The 22,219-nt window shown below is 43.8% G+C and overlaps 2 protein-coding genes and 1 long non-coding RNA gene across 3 annotated transcripts in view; 2 read left to right on the top strand and 1 right to left on the bottom strand.

Moving 5' to 3' along the window:
* The window catches only part of TMEM232 (transmembrane protein 232), a 123,818-nt gene extending 104,000 nt beyond the window's left edge, over positions 1 to 19,818 (bottom strand). The window contains exon 1 of the mRNA XM_019532464.1: positions 19,700 to 19,818. Within this exon, the coding sequence (XP_019388009.1) occupies positions 19,700 to 19,751 (52 nt within the window). The 5' untranslated portion in view covers positions 19,752 to 19,818. The remainder of the gene's footprint in view (positions 1 to 19,699) is intronic.
* On the top strand, positions 1,873 to 5,949 carry LOC109308164. Its single transcript, XR_002100512.1, has 3 exons — positions 1,873 to 1,940; positions 2,706 to 2,860; positions 5,781 to 5,949. It is a non-coding gene; the product is annotated as an uncharacterized LOC109308164 (long non-coding RNA).
* Positions 19,819 to 20,054: 236 nt separating the features above from the next.
* The window catches only part of SLC25A46 (solute carrier family 25 member 46), a 29,998-nt gene continuing 27,833 nt past the window's right edge, over positions 20,055 to 22,219 (top strand). The window contains exon 1 of the mRNA XM_019532472.1: positions 20,055 to 20,431. Within this exon, the coding sequence (XP_019388017.1) occupies positions 20,182 to 20,431 (250 nt within the window). The 5' untranslated portion in view covers positions 20,055 to 20,181. The remainder of the gene's footprint in view (positions 20,432 to 22,219) is intronic.

Raw genomic sequence — 22,219 nt, forward strand, 5'->3', positions numbered from 1 at the left:
GCAGCATCGCATTGGAGGCTCATGTTCATCTTGTGGTCAATGATGACCCCCAAGTCTTTTTCTTCTGTAGTGCTAACCAACGTAGATTTGGTGAGTCACTGCCCCGAATTGATTCAGTCAACTCTGATTCGGAGATTCGACCGCTGCCGAATTGGCTGACTCTCTAAATCAAACTGGCCCTATCCCCCGCCCGCTCTCCCAGCCCTGTCATTGGCTGCCCCACCAAGTCCCAGCATCCTGGTTCTTTAAAAAAAATAAAAAATTAAAAAGCCCCACATTCACTGGCTGCTGCCAGGTGGCGGGGGGGGGGCGATCCCTGCTGCTCCCCACTGACTCATGCTGCATGGGGGGGGGCTCTACCACGAGTCCCCAGAAGCCCTGACAGCTGCTGTAGCAGCCAGTGAGTGCGGGGATTTTATTTCATTTTTTAAAGAAATGGAAGCTGGGGTCAGGTGGGGCAGTCATTGTTGGAGTCAGGGACAAGTCTAAGCCTAAGCTTCTCTCAGCATCACCCTTCAAAAGATCTCATGGCACCCTAGAGTGCTCGCATCGTCTTGAAATCAAATCAGCACCTGAAGCTTCACACAGCCCTAGTAAATAAGCATGTGTAGACACGACCTGTAAAAAGGAATAACAATAGTTGAATGCTTAAGAGGTAAGAAAGTAGTGGGTCCAAAGACAGAGTTTATCAGCTCAATTAATGACTCTGAATCACTTTCAACTGCTTGAATGTGCTACGTAAAATAAATGTAAATTACTATGCTATACATTAAAAAAAATCAAAATAAAACCTCCAAAAGTTTAATACAAACAACTCCATTTATACTGAAATCTAGTTATATGCATAGAGCAGTAGTTCTCAACCTCTTCAGACTCAAGGCATCCCTACATACCTTTTGTGACCTGAGTGGCACCATGTTTCAAAAACTAAGTTTATTACAGTGTTAATCCCTTTGCAGAGGGGTTGCCCAATGGAGTCAGGGACAAGTCTGAGCCTAAGCTTCTCTCAGCATCACTCTTCAAAAGATCTCATGGCAACCTAGAGTGCTCCAGCACCCCGACTGAGAATCACTGGCATAGAACAAAGATACATATTGGATTACAGCTTCTGTAATAGATGAATTCATTTCTGATAGCTACTGATAAAGATGCCTCCTGTCCTAGCCCTACCAAACTGCTATTCCTTTTTATATCCATGGATAAGTACAGAGCCTGTATAAGATAGAACATTAAAAATGAAACTAAAACTAGATCCCTTGGTTCTATCTTTCCCATATCTAAAACACTGAAAATTATTTGAACCTGTTTCTGCAAAAATGACTCCTGCACAATGCTGGGCTTTGAAAGGAACCTTTTTAATAAATCAAACTCCTGATATAAAGTTTTACCCACTAATGAGAGAGATAAAATTATTCCCAATAATAATGAACCAATTATGGCCTAGTCACAAATGTAACACTGAATATCTTATGTCTTTACAAGTTTTAAAATAATAAGTTTACCCACCTTTATCAACCCCCTTTCCTTATACGTTCCAAGAAAACTAGACAAAATATAGATTTTAATTAAATTGGTAAGGAGAAGACTGCTAGCCAGTTCTTCTTAGCATTATTTAGAACAGCCAAGTTTAATAACAGTTCATAACCAGTACAAAATGTTTAGTATATAACATTCTAAAGTACAGAATATGTTTACAGTTTATACAAAATCTGGATTGAAATAGCATCCTCCCAACCCCTCATTTCTGATTTTATTTTTGGGGGGGTGGAAAATTATCTCACTGATCTTTCATTCATTTTAATTCATTCACTTATGACAAAAATGTGCTGAGACTGTACTAAAATGATAAACTGGATATTTCTATCTGCTTTATTTAGCAAGGAAATTATTTAAGCTTTGATGGAAACTGCTCACTTGATGGATGACATCTTGTTATAGTGGTAAGCATGAAGAAAACTGGTTGGGTGTTTCTACAGCACAGCTGTTAACTCTGTGAACTTTACATAGTCTTTTTGATTGTTATTGGCATTCTGTTTACAATGTGTAATAATGGTTTAAACTAATAAATAAAAAATTAAAAGTAATTTGATACATGAAACAGCCCTGTATATCAAATTAGAATATTATTATGAGAAAAGTTTATGCCTAGCCATAATCAAACTTGCATACATTTTTTTAACGCCATATTAAGTTTCAAGAAATGCTGGTTCCTCCAGCAAAACTAGAAATAAAAGTGAAAAGATAACTTTTTGGAGAATTTATAACTCCAAACTTATTGGCAGCCAAAATAAAAGGAGGAAAAATTATGGAGTCTTTCTAATGCTACAGCTTCCATCATCACTGATAATGTAAGATGAGGTTAAAGGCTGCCTCTAGCTCCAGCCAGACAGAAAAATTCCAGTATTCGCATTTCAAGACTCAGATAATTTTTCACTGTGATCTTGAAGTTAGCTTTAATTAAGATCATGACTCAACCTAGTACTTGGGGCCAAGTGTCATAAGAAATGCCCCTGAAGCCTCAAAACCAAGAAGCTGACTGATACTCTTATAAGGGCATAGACTAGCATATACATTTATAAGCAAGATGGACCTAATCAGGTTTTAACACAAAACAGGGTTTTGTAAAACAGCCTCCTGCATTTCAGCATAAAGCATTAAAGCAGAATTGAAGGAGACACTAACACTGTTCAAATTTTTCTCTACAGGTTTTGAGAATTGTAATGAACCAGGGACTTTTACTGTGTAATGGACACAGTGCATCAGCCTCTGAAGAGGTCCTCTCAAAGTAAAGACATGGGGATTTGGGAGATAAATCTCAGCAAGGATTCCAGATCAAATTCTGTACATCTCTGAGTTGAAGGTAATTTACTAAAACTTAAGACTTCCTACATGCACAGGAGATAATAGGTATGGCTAAGTTTAGTTAGACTTGGAGCCTTCAAGAGGCACTAAGCTACTTTGGGATTCCCTAGCTAGAAGATAGGATGCAAAACTTCAGTGATACAGAGACTGCTCTGTACAGCACAGTTACATTGACTGATCAAATAAGTGGATGAAAGTGGCTCATTGTTTTCTTTTAGCATATACAGCCAATGCAGCTATAGAAAGACATAAGATTCTATGGTCAGAGACTGTATTAGCTTTTTCTTGTGCTTACCCCAGAAAAAAAAACAATTAAAAAGTGCAAATCCCTAAAGTCGATTTTCCCAATCTTACCTGAGAGCCTTATTGAGTTGACTTTCAACTACAAATGTCCTGACCCTGATGCAAGAGCCTGTTGACTTTTAATGCCACAGTTTGTGCTGCTCTCCATTTTTTGCTGTGTTCAACAGAACAGAATGGGAGCTGTAGTAAGATGTATACAGCTGGTTCAGGCTGCCTTTAGCCATAGTCCTAGGCATGTATTAAAACAGTCTCCAAACTTATCAAATTTGTCAGCCAGCAACAGTCCCTCAGGAACTCTACTTGGCATAGTCCCTCTTATTACCACATATATGGAGATGGAGGCAGAAAGCCAGCCACAATACCTTATGTCCACAAGGTACTTCCTGACCACAGCAGTTCCCTGAGGATGCACACATGGCCTCTGCTGCTTTAGTGGCATTGTAAAGATTCAGAGAATGTAAGAGGATAGACAATATTCCCATTAAAAATCCATATTTTATATTATTTCATATTATAATTTATAGGCAGTTTGATATGGCCTTCAGCAGAACCTTGCACAGAAGATTTCAACTAGAATGCAGATTTTTCCTGGAAAGGTTATGCTTTTCCAGAATAAAAGAAATCATTTGACCAAGGTTTAAACTTCTTCCTTTTTAAGCTATATGTTTTTTAAAAAAAAATTACACTAATTGACATTTAACATAGGCCTTTTGGCATTTAAACTTTCTTTTTTGATGGTGGTTAAGATTTTTCAGTTTTTTCCATTTTTCATTCCTTTTGTTCCTCAAGGGACTTAGAAGCCTTTATATCATAAAATATTCTTCAAGCACTTGTCTGATACTGCATTACAATGCCAAGAAAGGAGAAATTGTCAATTCAAATCTATAGAGACCACTTATTATGGCAAATTATGACGGTAAACAATGTCAAGGCAACTCATTACAGTTTTAAAATGCTGTCAGTGCAAGACATACTAACATCAAAATTTTAGAAAAGGAGAGATGAAACAAAAAACAACCAGTATAATAAATCATTCCTAGCAATTATAGAGGATTTCAATTCTTCAAAGGTCTTAAATAAAATAACTAGACATTACAAAGCTCAAACTAAGTTACAAAAACAAAAACTTCAAAGTCACTAGAGCAGTCCAAAGCTTACCTCTATTTTATTTAGTAGCTGCAACATGAATTGTATTGTGCTAATGTCTCCTTGCTACCTAGCTGGTAAGGCAGAAAGAAGGAAGAGCTGGGAAAGAAGGAAGAGCACCTTTGAGACTAACTGGTTCAGAACTACATAAGCTTTTTATGGGAGAAGCCAACTTTGTCAGGTAGCAAAGACAAATCTGATGAAGTAGGTTGCTGCCCACAAAGGCTTATGCTTCTCTGAACCAGTTAGCTCAAAGGTAACATCCTGCCCTACCTTCTGCGTGATTTCAGACTTACATGGCTAACTGCCTTTTGACTGGTAAATAAATGTAGAAAAATAGTGGAGGCAAGCTACACTTTCAGGAATATTCTGGAATGAAGAGCCAAATAATATGCCAGTATCCGTGCTGTGTCCAATTATAAGGAATCTATGGATTGATGAAGTGCATTTAGGAAATCTAATAAGAGCTGTCTAGCAGGTAGTGGGCATTAGGGCTATGCAAAGCTTTGGTCCCTGATTCGGATTCAGCGGAGATTTGGCCCGATTCAGTGGCTGAATCCCCAAATCCAAACCAAATCAGGTGACCCTTGAATCTCTCCAAATCGAATTGGAGCCCTCTGAATTGATTCAGAGAGATTCAGAAAGATTTGGAGATTCGGACACAGACGCAGCTTTAAATGTTTTTTCTGCATACCTCAAGGTACCAGGAGGCTCGTCAATGCTGCGATGCTGGGGTGGATGAAGCGTCCCACAGGAGTGTGGGGTGGTCCCCAGCATGCTTGGCAGCAGAACCAGAAGTGAACCAGAAGCACTCCTAGTACACTTCCAGGTCCGCTGTGGAGCACACAGGGCCCTCCCTGCACCCTCCAGATGAGCTCAGTGACTGGTGCCTCCTGGGTCTGGGGAGGCATCCAGGGTTCCCTTGTAGCTGATTGCCAAGCTGGAGGGAGTGCGGGGGGAGATGGGGTGCCCTGCATGCTCCACGGTGAACCTGGAAGTAGACTGGAAGTACTTCTGGTCCACTTCCAAGCACACTTTGGGGGGGGAGGCCCACAGCCCTGTAGGATGTTCTGCCCCAGCATTGCAGCATTCATGAGCCACACCTGATACCTCAAGGTACGTAGAAGAAACATTCAAAAGCTGTGTCTAAAATAGTGGAGGCAAGCTACACTTTCAGGAATATTCTGGAATGAAGAGCCAAATAATATGCCAGTATCCGGACAATATGGGTTGGTGAAATATAAAAAGGCACAAAATGCAAAATGTGAAATATAGGGCCTTGGTATCCGGATTTGGCCAGATCGAATTGGGGACAGTGATCCGAATCAACTAATCGAATCACTGTCCCCAATTTGGGCTGAATCCGAATCAAATATGGCCCATTTTGCATACCCCTGCTGGGCATCTGTATTGCCTATTTACCTCAGCGGTACATCATAAGTATTCTCTATTCTCTATCTGCATTCTAGAATCCTGTCTCCCACCATCAGGAATACTGGGGGACATTGCAGAAGAGACAAAAAACATGAGGGAGGAAGTAGAGATCTTACTGTATTGAAAGAGATACAAAGGAATATGGGATATAGGAAGAAAGAAGCAAGAAACAGACCCTAAAGACTCAATGTGATCTGTTTTCACAAAGAAAAAACAAACAACAAAAAGAAGCCAGAAAATAAGGTCTTTTTAATTAGAAAAAATAGTAAAAGAGATGTAGCAAGTAGGTAAAATAGTACTTAACAAATATTGTATTTAAATGGGTTTTATCAGTATTCGTCAAATAAGCCACATCCTCATGAGTGGGAACGTGTAGTTTGCAGCGCCTCAAAGCCTCTCCTGCTTGCCAGGCTTCCAGTGCCCTGTGCACCATCCCTGCAGCCTTCTCTGGCCACCAGCACACCCAACGACCCTACTACCACCCAGGGGCAAGCCGGCCCAGTCCTGGGTGCTTCCAGATGGTAGGAAGGCAGCAGAGACAGTGCATAGGGTGCTGGAAGGCCACCAATTCCAAGTTTCCCTGAGCACACCCAGGCTTCCAGCACCCCATGCACCGCTGGATCGGGCCAGGTGCTGTCTGCAAGCTGGGGCAACACCTACCCAGCTAGCACCCTGCCCGGGTAGCCCCGGGGTGTGCCATCACCATGGAGGGAAGCACCAGGCTCCCCTACAGCCCATGGGCTGCATGACCCGGTGACAGTTTGCGTGGGCAGGCTCTGCCATGGGAGAAAAAAAAAGCAGTAAGCCCAATCCTTTTTCTTTTCCCTCACGGAGCCTGCCCACCCCTCCCATGGCCAAGGGGCAAGCTGCCATCAGCCCCTTAAATTGAAACAGTGGGTCACAATTAAAAACATACAAGTTAAAAACCCACCATTTGAACTAAACCTGCATCACGCATACAAGCACCTTATGTGCTGCTGCTGTTTGTCCCTAGGGAAACTCACGTGCACTCTCACCTTGATGCGCCTGTAAAGTATTCACCTAATACCCTTTTTCCATGTCCAGCCTGATTTAAAGCTGGTAAAATAGTATTTGGTGAAAATCTTTTCAGTGAAATATTACAGCAAAATGCATCAAATATAGTCAATGAATATTTATTTCTCCTCTTCACCCAGTCCTTCTGGTAATTTATGCATTAAAAACATATTAAATAGAAATTCAGTGAGAAATATAATCAATTACAAGACACCGTAAACGGTACAGAACTGTCTTTTTTACCTTAAATGGTAAGCTGCTGAGAGTCACAGAAGCACTGATATTTTTTAGAGTGGTTAGGTAGCCTAGGAAATGATCCAAGCTGTATTGTAATGAACAGAAAGATTCCAGCTCATTTCAAGGAACTTTGGATTGGGCATATACTCTACAAGGGTTAGTTTAGACTCAAGGCTTTTCTAAGACATTTTCATGATTATGATATACCTATTTGCTGAAGACATTTGACAGTGGGGTTTTTCCACTCCAGAATTAAAGCACCATGTTTCTCCTTAGAAGCCAACAACCTTATCTCACAAGGGGTGTGTGAAAGTAAGTTCAGTAGCAAGTGTTAAGCATTTTGGATCTTTGGATAGGAAGCACTATAGTAATTCAAGTAATTTTTAAAGACTTCCTTAGCTGCAGTTGATCTACACACAGTATTTTGAGGAATAAGCAGTGCAGAAAAAAAATTACAAAGACCCAGATCTACCACCCTTATTTCTCTTCCTCTAGTTTTGTCATCATCCTACTAAAAAGAGTCAAGTTTATAGTACCAAGTGTATTCTTTCTAAACACATATGTTGATTCTCACTCATGAAGCCTTATGCTCTACAGATATGTAGTGACTTTTAAAATATATGTAACCTGGGTGGTACTCCAAGAGGTACCCCCTCTCCAATTGAAGGGATCAAAGCAGGTGCACAAGCGCTGTGGGAGGTGTAGGAACTCTCCTCCCCCTATAAAGCAGAGCCAGACCACTAATGGGAAATTAACCATATACCTTTTAATACTGGGAACGTAACAGGCATAAATCAGAGGGTATAGTAGACGCTACAGTGCCCCAAGGGGGCAGATTTCAACAAAGGTTAGACACTTACAATCATTGACAAAAAATAGGGTTAAACAAAATATAAGACTCAAACAGCAGAACAAACAATATGGGTTGGTGAAATATAAAAAGGCACAAAATGCGAAATATAGGGCCTTGGTACCTGGAGGGGGAGAAAACACAATAGCCCCTTTCCACTGCAAGATTTGCTTTTTGTTAGATCACTCACCCAAAGTCACCTCAGCTGGGACTTGAACCCAGATCTCCCACCTGATAGGCAAAAATGCTGCCACACAGCCACTACTGGTAGCACTGCTCTGGTCTGCTAGGGGTCTTGACCCTCCCAGAGCCTTGGCCTCACATCAAGCTGCCTAGCCTCTGATTGGAGGATCTGGAAGCAGAGCTGGGAACCTCTCAGGTTGCTGCTCAGATCCTTGCTGGAGCAGGGGAGCCTCTCCTGCCGGCCGCACATCACGCTGCTGAGGGTCCCACTGCTGCCTGCAGGTCCTGCTCCTTCAGGCTGTTCTGGGGCACTGCTCCTGCTCAGCTCTTGCCAGCTCTGTGACACTCCTTGCTCGTCTCCCCCCTGAGTCAGCCCACGCTGCCCTCTTTTATCCCCCTCCAGGTGACCCAAGAGGCCGAACAGGGGACGGGGTGGGGGGGAGTCTCTGGGGCCTGATTGGTGCAGAAAGGGAATCCCAAGTCCTCCAATCATCTTCTACCCCTTCAAAACCGCTGGGCCAAATCATTACCAGACTGGTGAGGAAAGGTAATCCCAAGTCCTCCAATCATCTTTTGCCCTTTCAAAACCCCTGGGCTAGGTCACTGCCAGCTAACCCATGACATATATTTTCCATTATTTCACCAAGGACAGCCCTGATTCCTCATAGCACACCTGTGCTAATCTGTGAGCTCTGTATCAGCTTCATGAAAGAAAGAGATGGAAACAGTCCCAGTAAATGTGATGTAAAGCCACATAGGCAAATGGCCCTATAGCAGGATGAAATGTGTGTGTTTGTAGGTCAAATTGGTTTTGAATGCTATTTTAACTTGAATCCCTCTCACAAGGTTATAGGAAAGAGCATTTATTTTGTCAGTATTTTTGTGCTCTCCTGAAGGCTGTAATTAAAATCCCACAGAGAAATATGTTTATGGTGTTCAGTCACATACAATATCAATAATTAAGTGCTTGTTGCAGCTGAGAGACCAAGCTCTTAGAAAGGTTTTTGTTCAATAATAGTAACTCAGTTTCTATGATCTGGGTATGTAAGCAGGGTTTGCATCTTGAGTTTTTAGCATGATGGCATAGTTTCAGGTAAGAGAGAGGAAATTTTAAACCTATTTTTTTCCAAATATATTGAGCTGAAAATGGAAAACCCCGTTAGATTGGGCAGTTCATGGCATTACTTATCAATAGCACAGATGCCTTTTTACATTTTTATGGTATATAACCTTAATTTGCTTCCCCCCAACCCTCTCAGTGATAGGAACTTACTTCTACTAGGGACTTCTCTGTGAAGTCTGTACTCCTGGCAATCTCCCTTGAATATCCTACTTTCAAAACTGCTCAAATAAAGACTCTGGTGCTCTTATGGGGACCAACACACTCTGAAGATTCCCTCAGAATATTCTAGCAGAGGCCCTTGTCTTGAGATGCACTGAGAAAAATGGGTCCAATAATCCTACCAGGAATGCATCAAAGGTCAGAGAAATAATGTAATGGTGTCTGTTTTAACTGTTTCTCTATATAGCACCCATCATGATAGAATCAAAGAATTGGACACAGCACAGTAGAACAAATTCCACAGCAGATTTAGCTCTTTAACTTCCCCTAGTTTCAGACACTCTGCTTTTTATTTTACTTTGTTTTTTTAAGATGTGCTAGTAGTAGATATTCCATTGCCTTGGGAAAGTTTTGGATAACAGCAGCACACTCAGACCAGTGTTTCCCTTAGTCCAGTATCTGAGCCCTGAAAGTGAACACTACTATATCCTTTATAGGAGGGTACAAGGAAATCTGTACCAGTACCTGAACCCAATATCTGTAGCAGGCAATTACAGGATAATTTCCCTTCATGGATAATTTCCTACTAACCTCTAACACAGGTTGGCCAATGTCCTAAAGGATAAGGGTTCAATGTTCTTTTTGAAATGTTGGTCTTTAGAGATATCCTGCCATATCGCTTATAACAAGTCTGCATATGCTTGCTATCCATATACAGTAAAAGCTTTGTTATCCAGTACCGATGGGGAATGTGGGGTGCCAGATAACAAAATATGGCAGTTAACTAAGCGGCCCGAACAGGCATCTTTGCCTGTTTGGGCCGCCACCTCTCCTGCCACATCCGGGGCATCACTGCCCCTGCCGCCGCATCACCGCCCCTCCTGCTGCCCCTCCTGCAGGCCCTGTGGGCCCCGAGGGACAGGGAGCGAGGCCCCACACAAGCTGCTGTGCCCTGGACCATGAACTGCACTAAGCTTTTGGTCTCAATTAGGGGTGTACTAATAGATAATTTTGGGGCCAATACCAATGGCTGATTTTTAATGAGTCATATCAGTTGATACTGATCCATTTCTGATATGCAGCTGGGCAGCATGGTGAGTGGCATCTGGCTGGTATGTCTGTTGTGGGGGAAGGGGTGAGGGAGGAGAGAAGGGGTATGGAGGGGCAGATGGAGGCCCCTGCGGTGTGGGAGGAAGTGTCCTCTTGTCCCTGCTCCACCAATTATTGCCAAGGGGTGGGGCTGCATGAAATTCAGCCAGCAATCAAGATGGCAACCTCACCCCCAATCCCTCCTCTGCCTGGTGCCTCACTGCCAATCAAGGCTGAGGGTGGGGCCTCTCTGTTGATCAGCAGTGAAGATTGGGGCCTCCATGAAATGACTGCAAATTTATGACTTTATGCTGTGATCAACCTGCAAAAATTGGTATGTCTCCCCACAATTTAGGTCAACCTCTAATAATAAGTCCCTATGCGCAATATGCTCTTTGTTACAGAAACAAATTCTTGATGAAATAAACACAGCACTAAAATTTATAACTAAGAAAACCTTTGCACAGTAGCTTAGAAGTCAAGAGCAACTAAATAACATTAAGTCATCTATTCTCACAACCCATTCAGGATTCTTGCACACAATACACTATTCTAGGGTGTTCTAGAGGACTGGTGCTCAGCCTTTTTATCTGGAGGGCCAGATGGGCGGTGCCCGATCTTCCTGCAGGCTGGATCCTGCTGATGGACTCAATCCAGTGACTGCTGTGGGTACAGTGCAGCCCCATCTGGCCATGTATAAGGGGGCAGGAACAGGCCAGCCCCAATCCAGCCATGCTGGGGAAAGAGACATGGCCCAGGTTAACAGTGGAGGAAGGGCATGGCCTGGCCCCAACCTGGCCTTGGGAAGGGAAAGGGGGCATAGCCCTACTCTGATCTGGTCGTGCGAGGGGAGGAAAATGGCCTGGCTCCATCCTGCCACATGGTGCTTGGGATTTTGGTAGCAGAGTTGGGTGTCAGTACTGTCACTGCTCCCCTGCTTCCAAATTTCCATACTGGTGGGAAGCCCTGCAGACTGGATTCCAAGGCTCTGTGGGTCTCATTTGGCCCACGGGCTACAGGTTGAGCACCCCTGTTTTAGAGTGTTGTACTCCAATGAAAAACAATTACTGAACAATGAGAGAAAGGGGAAACAAATGTACTACCTGCTCCTGCAATTGCTTATTTATGTCTCTTTCCCAATAAGGGAAATCTTATGGGACTGCACACATACATCACATAGTCACACTGGTGTTTTTAGCCTGATGACAAGAACAATATAAGCTTAAACTCCAGTAAATAATAAAATACTAAAAGTTGTTTCAGGTACTCTATGTGCCCCAGGTCTCCTAAGCAATTTTGCAATTACATTTGTCTACTTTCAATAATATTTTTTTACCTATTGCTGTGCAAAAGCAGTATTAATACTAAGAGAAGAATATTAAATAATGTACTATGAACAAGATACTGCCAAAAATAAAGAGTTAACACACTTAGACAACAGAGAGAAATCTTTTTCTAATCTCTTTCCTTAAAGGGATGTTTTGTCCTGATTCTGCAAACACTTTCACATGTTAATTTCAGCATCTACTCTCAAAGGCAAACTCAAGTATGTTCATAATTTGCTCCAACTGGTGTTACAACTCGGGATTTTTTTCATTGATGGTGTCCTTTAAAGGAGTGAAACATTTTTATTTATTTGAAACACACCCAACAATCCATCCTCTTTTCTCACAGTGACTATTATTTTTTGAGTACTGAATAAGTCCTAGCACCACTTAAGACCCAAGGTATTCCTTCTGCAAAATTTACAGCTGCAGAACCTAGTTGTGCAAACACTTGTCTATTTGATTAAACTGCAGGTATGAAATCATTGTAAACCATTCATGATCCTCAAATTAAGTTTGTGTGTAAGGATTGGGATCTCAGGCTCTGAAGCTACAAAGCTTTGCTAAATGCACTGTGAATGGATGCATGGAAATCAAGGCTACTCAGGGCACACAACTTTATATGAGTGTATATCTTTGCCAGCTCAGTGTCTCATGGTACTCTGCAAAGACTTAAGCGTATGCACAGCTTTGTTCGGAAATAGTCAGGCCCCTTGGCTGCCACTGTGAAATCATGCAAATCCATGTTTACAGGACTGAAGGCTGAAGAAGAAACAGGGAAGTAGGTTCTTCTAAACCAGGTAAAGTAATTGTTTGAGAAGTGTGAGGTGTCTGTTAGCTAAGGAGAGCCAGGAGGGATGACAGGTTGCATCTCTACAGCTTTACAAAGGAGGCTGGGGGAGCTGTCAGAAAAATGTCAAGGCGGCTTAGGCATTTCTCTCTGAAGTCAAATCAGAGAAAGAAGAGAATTAACCACCCAAGGATTCGCTTGTCTGGATCAGCAGACTTAACGAGGGGGCTTCAGGCTGCTAGCAGCAGTGGGAAGGCATGGAAAATGTAAAAGGTGGGAGATGAATTCCTGGGCTGATGAGAGAAACTGGGATGTTACTGAGAGAAGGGAACAAGACTAATAAGGAGATGGAACTGCACCACAGGATCAGGTGGGAGGAGCTGGAAGGGTGCACAGCAGACAGCGGCTGCCCAGCTCCCCAGCTCAGCTACCTCCTGCCCCCAGAGGCTATGCTGGCACCAGGGAAGTGTATTCCTCTCCCCGCACCAAAAAGCAGGGAGGGGCAGGAAATCCATGGACCCCAATGCATAGCAGGCACAGGATGGGATGTGAAGGGGGCTATTAGTTGTGCCCTGGTCATCCCCTGGGACCTGCACTGGGGCCGTGTCCTGCTTCACTCCTCAGGGAGCTGGGAGTTAGATTGCAGCACCCTGCACACCCACAGCCCCTGCCCACCCACCCCCCAGCCCTGCGGTGCTGCCCACCTGCATCGCCTGCTTCGCTGGGGGCCATGGCATGGTTGCTAGGGAATTATTGTGATAGAACGTCCTATTGTGACAGAACACAGGCGCTAAGGCCTTCTGTGAGGAGCACCTGGGGGCTGGCACATACAGGTCGCCTAGTCCCAGTGCTTGGGGCTGAGAGGCAGAGATGCCTCCGGCCTGGCATCAGGCTTTTCCCATTTCTACACATCCTTCTCCCAGCTCTCTGGTTGCCCTGTGTACATGCTCTGCACTACAGTCTGCCACAGGGGGTGTCCAAGTCACCATCAGTCAAACTACTGTGGGGGGAAATGGCCTCTAGCTCTCCTCTGCCACAGTGCTTCCTCCTTCCCTTTTCAACTGCCCCTGATTACTCCATCATGCTGCCACCTCTCTTGATGACTTAGGCATTGCTTCATCACAGATGACAGAAGTCAGAAAAGCAAGGGTTGCTTAGGGTGAGATCTTTTATTGGACCAACTGTGTAGTTGGGATAAAGTTAGACAAGCTTTCTAATGTAAGCCATTCTTCCTTCGGTCTCTGAATAGTCTCTGAGGAAGAATGTCTTACTTTCATAAGATTGTCTAACTTTATTCCAACTACATAGATGGTCCAGTAAAAGCTCTCACCCTAAGAAGTCCTTGCCCCTCACATAATTTTTGGACCATCAGAGCTACAGCATCACTCTTACACTACAGAAATCAGAAAGGCTGAGTCCTAAGGCCAAGTTAAGAGAGTGCAGTAACCCTAAAGCAGGGCAAAACGCTGCCCACAGGCTGGATGCGGCCTGCCAGGCCATTCTATCTGGCTTGCAGGGACCTTAAAAAATTTAGAAAATGAATATTTTTCTGCCCATGGCTGCCTATCACATGGCCTTTGATGGCTTGCCAAAACACAGTAAGCGACCCTCCACCCAAAATAATTGTTTGCCCTAAAGCAATGCATCCCACCATCTTTTGGGAGTCGTGCCTTAGCATTTCTTTTCTTGTGCATTTTGTCACTGACAGAGGGCTTAGCAAATTGAGTGACTCCTTCCCACTTTGTCTCCAGTTTTCTTACCTTCACCTGGACAAAGAAATACATTGTTTAGATTCTCCTTCTTGCATGCACTTGTGGTTGCAGAGATGTTTTAAAATCCCCAGTTTTTGTGAAGGTTCCTTTAACAATCTTTGATATTGTGGTTATAAAAGTTTACTGCATGTATTCTCAGCATCTTTGTGGAGGTTTTTTCCCCCTTCTCCCTCTTTTTTGGCTACAAACCTGCACAGCATTAATTCAGTGAGAACATGTCATTCAATCTCATTCATTGATTCGGACAGATGATACTAAAGTGTCAGCACTTCCATCATCACCTCACAGTGCTCAGAACTGTAATTTCTCTTTTCATCTTTGATGACATTTTGTGTCAAGACAATCATGAATTTACCACACTGCCTTGAGGACAAAAGCAGCAGTAATAACTCTGAAGGAGCAGGACACCCATCTAATATAATTAGCTATGTATGACGTTACCAACTGCATTTGCCCCTTGTCACTGATACTTAACCTTTCACCTTTCTCCTTGAATGAAAAAGCACTTCCCAAAGATCTGATAGTGAATTATCAGATGAGCACAGTTAAAGCTGACACAATCCATTTTTTTCTGGTATGGTTTCTTCCTCACTAGAAATGCCATTTCAAGCAAAGCAGAAAGCATTTTTCTCATATATATGAGTAGATCGTGAATACTGTATTTGAATTTTGGAATTGCAGTGGGATTAAAGTCAAAGCAAGTAAGGACATTCCTCACAGTAAATCAACCAAATACACAATGTTTTATAACTGCAGAACAATTTATTGTCACACAGACATCTCCACAATGGACAAAATGGAAATACCCTCACACTGAATGTGTTCAGTTTTTTAAACTTGCTGGTTTGGTTATGAATGTATGGTAACTAGCAGTTCCTTTTAAAATGCTTCAGGCTTCCTGGATGCACAATAGTAGATGATTTCTGAGTGGAGGCATTAGTGGAGTCAGAATCAGATAATGTTAGTAGGAGCAGCACATAGTAGAAATTCAGTTATTGATCTGAATTGAGTTGCAATGGACAGCTGAATTTGTACTTTCAACATTCATACAAAAATTCATAAATATTCCATTTTAATGGATACTGGTGCATTCTCAGAAACTAATTTCCCTATTTTTATAAAGGTTTTCCATGGAAATCAGGTTCATTTAAGTGCTAAACATAGTATAAAGGATGGATATATATCAAAATACACACAGACTGATCACCGGGGGCACAAAAGTGAATACATTTTTGTGGTTCTTACAATTTTCTTTCTTTTGCAGAGGGGAAGGAGTTTTATGCATTAACACCAAATGTGGTAATGAAACTGGTCTTCCAGTCACTAAGGGTAAGCTTACACTTGGAATGTAGTTCAGTGTATAGCACCATGGCCTAGCTTGGACACCAGAAGCAGCACAGAGTAACTTGTGCAGAACTTGTGGCTACTCTGCTTCTGGTAGTTTGTTTAGCACAAGTAGACACTCCTTGCCTACACATGCAAATTAAAGCTGGATCGATACCAGCTATGAAGTTATTACACATTTTTTAGTAATAACTTTATAGTTGGTTGGACCTTCTTAAGGGGCCATAGTTAATTTGCATGTGTATCCAGTCTAAAGTTATTGTACAATTAATCTAATAATTGCATAATAGATATAATGTGTAGAGGGGGCCTAAAATACATCTCCATATCAGTGCTGTTGTACACTTTTAAAAAACAAAACCACAATCATCCTTTAATGACCTACATCATCTCTTTTGTCACCTAAATGAATCTGACTGTGTTGACTGTAAACTGTGCCCCCTAAAGTGCAGTTGCTTAGAAAAAGATAATGAATGATAAATTAACTCTTTACATAAACTCCTAAATAAAGCAGCATTTCCCACCCTTCTAAAAGATGGCAGGGAGGGGGAGGAACAAGCACAAATAGATTAAAAATAGGTTGGACTGTGATTCTGAAAAGACTTCATGAACATGCTTTGTTCTTGAACTCAATAGGACCACTCATGCTGTGAAAGTTAATAACCTGGAAATCTTTAAAGGCAGCCACTGTTAAAATTAAAGGGGGTGTTTGAAAATCTTACCCTTAGCAACGAAAGGACACAAATCCCTGAGCTGCAGGTCACGGCTCAAAGCTCCCTAAGCATTTCCAGAAAGGGAAACCTACAGAATCTCGAGCAAAAAAGGTCCTTCATCTGTGAGGATCTATGGCTGTGCTCTGTGGGCGATGGTGGTACAGTAAGCAGGTGGGGATAATTAGAGAGTTTGGCCACCTGGAATAAATCAGCACTGAGGGAGTTGGTGTTTTGAATGTGTTCCAGATGTCCTAAGGTGGCAAAAGATATCTGTTCTGATTTTAAGTAACCTGATCCAGTTCCAAATTGGAACTGTACAAGGACATGACCTCTTACATGATTGCAGACCCCACCCTTGCAATGCAAGCAGATCAAAGAGTCTTTAATTACAGAAACGAAACAGATGGCAAAAATAGCCTGCACACCAGCTTACATTTTTAAAAAGATACAACTAACAAGACATGCATTTCACATTTTTGGCTAGGTCTTCTGATTAAGAGAGTAGGACTTAGGGCTTCTCAACCTTTTTAGACTCAAGGTACCCCTCAAAAATGTCAGTTTTTGCTTAGTTTTTGTTCATTTTTTACTATAGAAAAACAATACAGCAATTTTTCTATTACAAAGGACAGAAAGACTACAAATCAGAACTTTATAACACTATGGATTTTTATATGAAGTCATTGGGTTTGTCTTGTGAATCCCGTTTGCATATACAACAGTGTTACTGTCACAGGGTGTATTTGACTTGACAGCTCTTCACTCTCAGGCCCTAAATTTTCCCTTGCTCCTGTGTGTTTTGCCTGCTATGCTTAATGAAACTATGGGAGGCTGGAGAAAAGCTATGTCCTGGAAGCACTTTCCAGGTGTGATTTCCTTTTCAGTCCTAAGTTCTTTTACTGGAGATGTCTTTCACTGTGCACAGAGTATATTCTGTCCAGGGCTCCTCCACCCCTACACCCTGGTCCATCTCTCATCCGTTGATCTTAATGATATTGACTGTCATGTAGGAAGTATAAATCCATCTCTCTATCTCCCTAATACATTCCCAGTAAGTCATAATCAGAGTCAGTCCATTTGCACACCACCAAAAATAATATAAACTAAAAAAAATAGACAGTACAATCTCAAGTGTGCCAACTCGTATCTTCAGTAATCCTTCCATCTATATGGACCCTCTTACCTCAGAGGACTCTCATTAATTCCCCTTGTTACTCAGTCTGTGGAGCTTCAGGGTGACCTTCACCGAATCGCCACTGGATAGGGTCTTCCCTTTATTCTGCCTCCTCATCCAAATCACAGGCTGTGTCATATGAGTCTCTCCAGCCTGTCAAATTTGCCGACCTTTCCACCTCATCCAGCAATCGGCCTGTACACTGCCTCCGTTATGACCCATGCAGTCCTCTTCCCCCCTACCCTGTTACCAAATAGGGCTCTAATCACAATTCATGTGAATAGTTCCCCCTCCCGGCATCAGGTTCTTGATATTACTCACAGTTTCTTCTGATTTCTGTTCATCTCTTGTTTCTTGCAGGTCACTGGCTACCTGGGACCGTGTTCAGCAAAGAGAGCCCCACAACTTCCTCTAGCTCACCACCGGCACTCTGGTTCTTCCCCCAAACTTGTTTGCCCATGCCTCTGTGCCAACACCTGGTAAGTCTTTGTTCCCAGTTCTTTCCTCCTTCCCAGGGGAGATCAGTATACCTTAGTGTCAGCAATATATTGGCCTCCCCCTGGCCTGGAACTCCATAGTCCTTTTAAGCTTCTGCTTTCCTCAACCAGCCTTGGAAAATGCTGGTTTTAAAGAGACCATGCCCACAGCAGTGAGGTCTCATGGCAGTATTTCTGGTCCCGGCTTGTTAGGGAGGACGAGTGTAACAAGGTCAAGACCCAGCTCCCTACAGAAACTACCATTGCATGGAATTCTGTACTACCCTTGAAAGGATTTCAACATACCCCAGAATGCTGCAGCACCCTGGCTGAGAATCCCTGGGTGCTTCTACATGTGCCTCTTTTAAGTTGGTTTAGCTTAAAATAGCCATTTTTAAGGCACATTAGGGGTGCGTATCTACATGTGCATGCCCTTAATGAGCCTTTAAAATGGTGATTTAAGGCTATATGGGCATTTATACACGTACCCTATTATCCTGTGACACACTGGAGATCCACCACTTCGGAGCAAACTCAATCGAGTCTGCTCTGTACGTGAACTAACACACACTGTGCTGCGCCACATGCAGTTGTATAAGTGGTGAAACGTGTGTCAGCACGCAGAAAATGGTGGTCGTGTGCTTTTGAACTAAAGCACCTCTGAGGTGTTTCAGTTCAAAAGTGCACCAATGCCATTTTCTTTGCGCTGACGCACATTTTGCTGCTTATATAACTATATGTCTTGCAGCGCTGGGAGCTTTTCAAACTGCCCAGCATTGTGGTGCTTGCACGTGTCAAAAAGCCCTGTGAGCCTAAATTTTATTCCTTCATAAAGCAGGTATCAAATTTAAGCGTGACTAGTTAAGTTGCATTAGTGCAACTGTGGATGTGGTAATGCATGTTAATGCAGTAAGCATCAATGGACACACACAGCATTAATGCACATTATTGTGTCTGCATGTGCACTAATGCAACTTAGCTATTTGCACCTAAATGTAACGTGCCATAATGTGCACCTAAATCACCTTAATGCACCTTAAGCAAAGGTATATTAAGTTTAGGCATGCATAATACATGTGTAGACACGCCCACTGATTTAGGAGAGCTGGCATCTATTCCCAGTTCTGCCACAGACTTGCTGTGTGATATTGGGCAAGATCAGGACCTCTTGGTTTCCATTGCCCATCTGTAAGTAGGAAACAGTGATATTTCTGTTATCTATGGGACTCTTTGGATAGTGGCTGTTCCTTATCATGTATTTGTTCAACATTGTCTATTGCTATTTCAGACAACTGTCCCGCAGGTCAGTGCTTTGCTAGAAATTGTGCGCTGTATCATCATCATTCAGGATAGTATCTCTAAATACTAATACTTTATTCATAATGTATTATTAATTTTTTATCTTTGTCCTTGATAATGTAATAATATTACTGCTACTAATGATGATGATGGCGGTAATAATATCATAATTCCCTGCCTTTCCTCCGTACCGGTGCCAGTACCAGCTCTTGCCGAAACCCCCACGCTTGCGCAGAACAGGTGCCTTCACTCCTAAGCCGTGGGCCTCGCCCCACCCGGGTACTCCACACATGCGCACGAGAGTCAGTGCCTTCGCCACCCCCTTCCCCTTTCTTCCCCCGCACCAGGGTTCCAACCAATCAGTGCACCAAAGAGCACTCACGCTTACCAATGGGGGAACACGCCCCACCCCCCGCGCTAATCGACTCCTTATTGGCCATTGGGGCACCAAGCGGAGGACGCGGGGGGTGGGTGTGCCCGCCCCCTTACCACATGACCGCTGCGATTCCCTATTGGCCAATGAGGGCACTAAGGGAGGATGGGGGGGGAAGAGGGGTGTGCTTCTCTAATATCACATGACTACCGCGACTCCCTAATTGGCCAATGGGGATGTGAGGAGAAAGGTGCCTACCTCTGATTACGTAATCACCCACGGGTCCCTACTGGCCAATGAAAGCACAGAGGCTAGGACGCTATGGGAGTATGTGCCCGCTCCCTGATCACGTGACCCCGGTTCGGCTTCAGGACCTCGCAGCCCAGTTCCGTTTCCGCCCCGGAAGTGCAGGTTGCGGGGTGCTGCCGCCGGCTCCTCTGTTACTGCGGCCTGTGGCGGTTCCCAGGCGCCGGTGCCGCTCCCCCGGCCCCGCCGCCATGCACCCGCGGCGCCCTGATGGCTTCGACGGGCTGAGCTACCGCGGCGGCGGGCGCGACGAGCCGGGAGCCGCCAGGTCCTTTAGCGCCTCCTCGGAGCTGAGCCACTGGGTCAGCAGCCCCCCCGACATCCCGGGCAGCCGCAACCTGCACTGGGGGGACAAGACCCCGCAGGCCGGGCCCGGCGCAGCGCCCACCCCGCTCGGCCTCAACGAGGAGCCCTGCTTCGCGGGTGCCGGCTCCAGCGCGGGTAAGGCCGGGAGGGGGGGCACCGCGGCCTGGCGCCTTCCGCCGGCGGGGCAACAGGAGCCTGCCGATGCGCCCGCCCGTGGGAGGCCCCTCATAAGCCGGCCGGGCTGGGGGAGAGAGGCGTGGGGCTTCCCTGGGCAGCCTCGGGGGCAGCTGGACGGCAGGGCGGGCGCACGCCTTCAGGCCTGACTTGGAGCTGCTCGGTCTCTGGGCTGCAGGCTGCATCCAGCCTGTGTGTTGTCATCTGACCCCTGTCACGGGTCCAGCGGGGAGTCATGCTGCTGCCCTGTTACCAAGTCTCTGGCCCCAAGGGGAGCCCCAAACCCTGCATGCTGCATCCAGGACCCAGTGCTGGCACAGGACAGGGCAGACGGAGCATTGGGCCCATGGGGCCTGATCTTAGTGGTGGGAGAGAGCAGTAGCTGGCAGCCAGACCCAAATCCCAACACATGGGGCAGGGGAGGAGGGGTGGTACTAGGCCTTAGGGCCAAATCTGGCCCCCAGATAGGCCCCGTGTCCTGTGCGTGTACATATACATGTATAGCACAAGCTTGTGTGAACCCAAGTCCAGTTCATCAGATTAGATGCTTTAGTCATGGACAATCCTACTTTTATCAGGGGGCTGGACTGGATGACCTCATGTGGCCCCTTCCAGCCCTACTTTCCAATGTGGGTGAGAAGGATGATGCCAATAAGTCAATAGGTTGGACCGCTACATCCAACTTGCCGTTTGGTGGCAGAGCAGCAGTAAGTTTTCAGGAGGAATTCAAAAGCATTGGGGTTGATGTAGGCTAAGACAGCTGACTAATCGCACTTCATAGGCCCCGTTAGTTCTCAGTCTGCATCATCTCTGGTCTCTCCTTTATTTCTGGATCCATTTAAAAACTTTTTCTTCCTAAGTTTCTTTAGTTGCTCAGTAAACTGTCTCTACTCTAGCCAGCCCACTTTGGCTTTTGGACATCCACCCTGTGTGATCTCACCCCCCATTTGTTCCTCTAATTACAGCTTTAGTAAAAGCGGGTGTTAATCTAATGTTCATATCTCCTCTGAAAACTTGCAATTTGGACAATATGTTTTCTTTGCCCACTGTAAAATTGTCTTTTGTACCTAATATAGTTATGTCCATTATGTTTTGATAGTTCCTTTTTTAATATACTTACTTTCTAAAGTATTTTGTAATGCTAGTGCATTATGTAAAAAGGTTTACCTTACACTTCTAATACATGCTAGTAGATGCCAGTACAATAAATGCCAAGACTGTGTGTCCTCATTTAAGAGAGTGCCCATTATATACCTGCTTTGATTTGAAATCCATACTAATTTTATGTCTGCTTGTATAAAAATACTGAAAATTGAACATTACACTAAAGAAAGCTTGACTTATTGTATGGGGACCACTCTTTAAGATAAAAGTTGGTCTGCAAGGTAAGAAAGAGAAGTAGATTTTATTTTTGTTTTGATTCGTAAGGGGAGGCCTGAAAAGCTGTGCGCACTTAATTATTTTATTAAAAATGCCTGTTTGTATGCTTCAAATATATCCTCAAATAAATGCATTAAACTGATGTTCATAATCTACCACCTATCCTCAACAAGGTGCTATTGTCCAAAAATTGATCTTTGAGTGTACCCACTCCCAGTCTTAACCTTCTTAGAGCACATCCAAAAGCTGAGACAATACATAGGTCTTTCAGCAGTTTTAAAGAGTATGAATAGGAACTTTTTTTTAGATTCTTGGTATCGCATATATTAGTCATTGCCTTTCTAGAAAAATAGAATAAGTAGAGGATTG

The sequence above is a fragment of the Crocodylus porosus genome, unplaced genomic scaffold, assembly GCF_001723895.1.
Source record: "Crocodylus porosus isolate Cpor-Errol unplaced genomic scaffold, CroPor_comp1, whole genome shotgun sequence".
Lineage (NCBI taxonomy): Eukaryota > Metazoa > Chordata > Crocodylia > Crocodylidae > Crocodylus > Crocodylus porosus.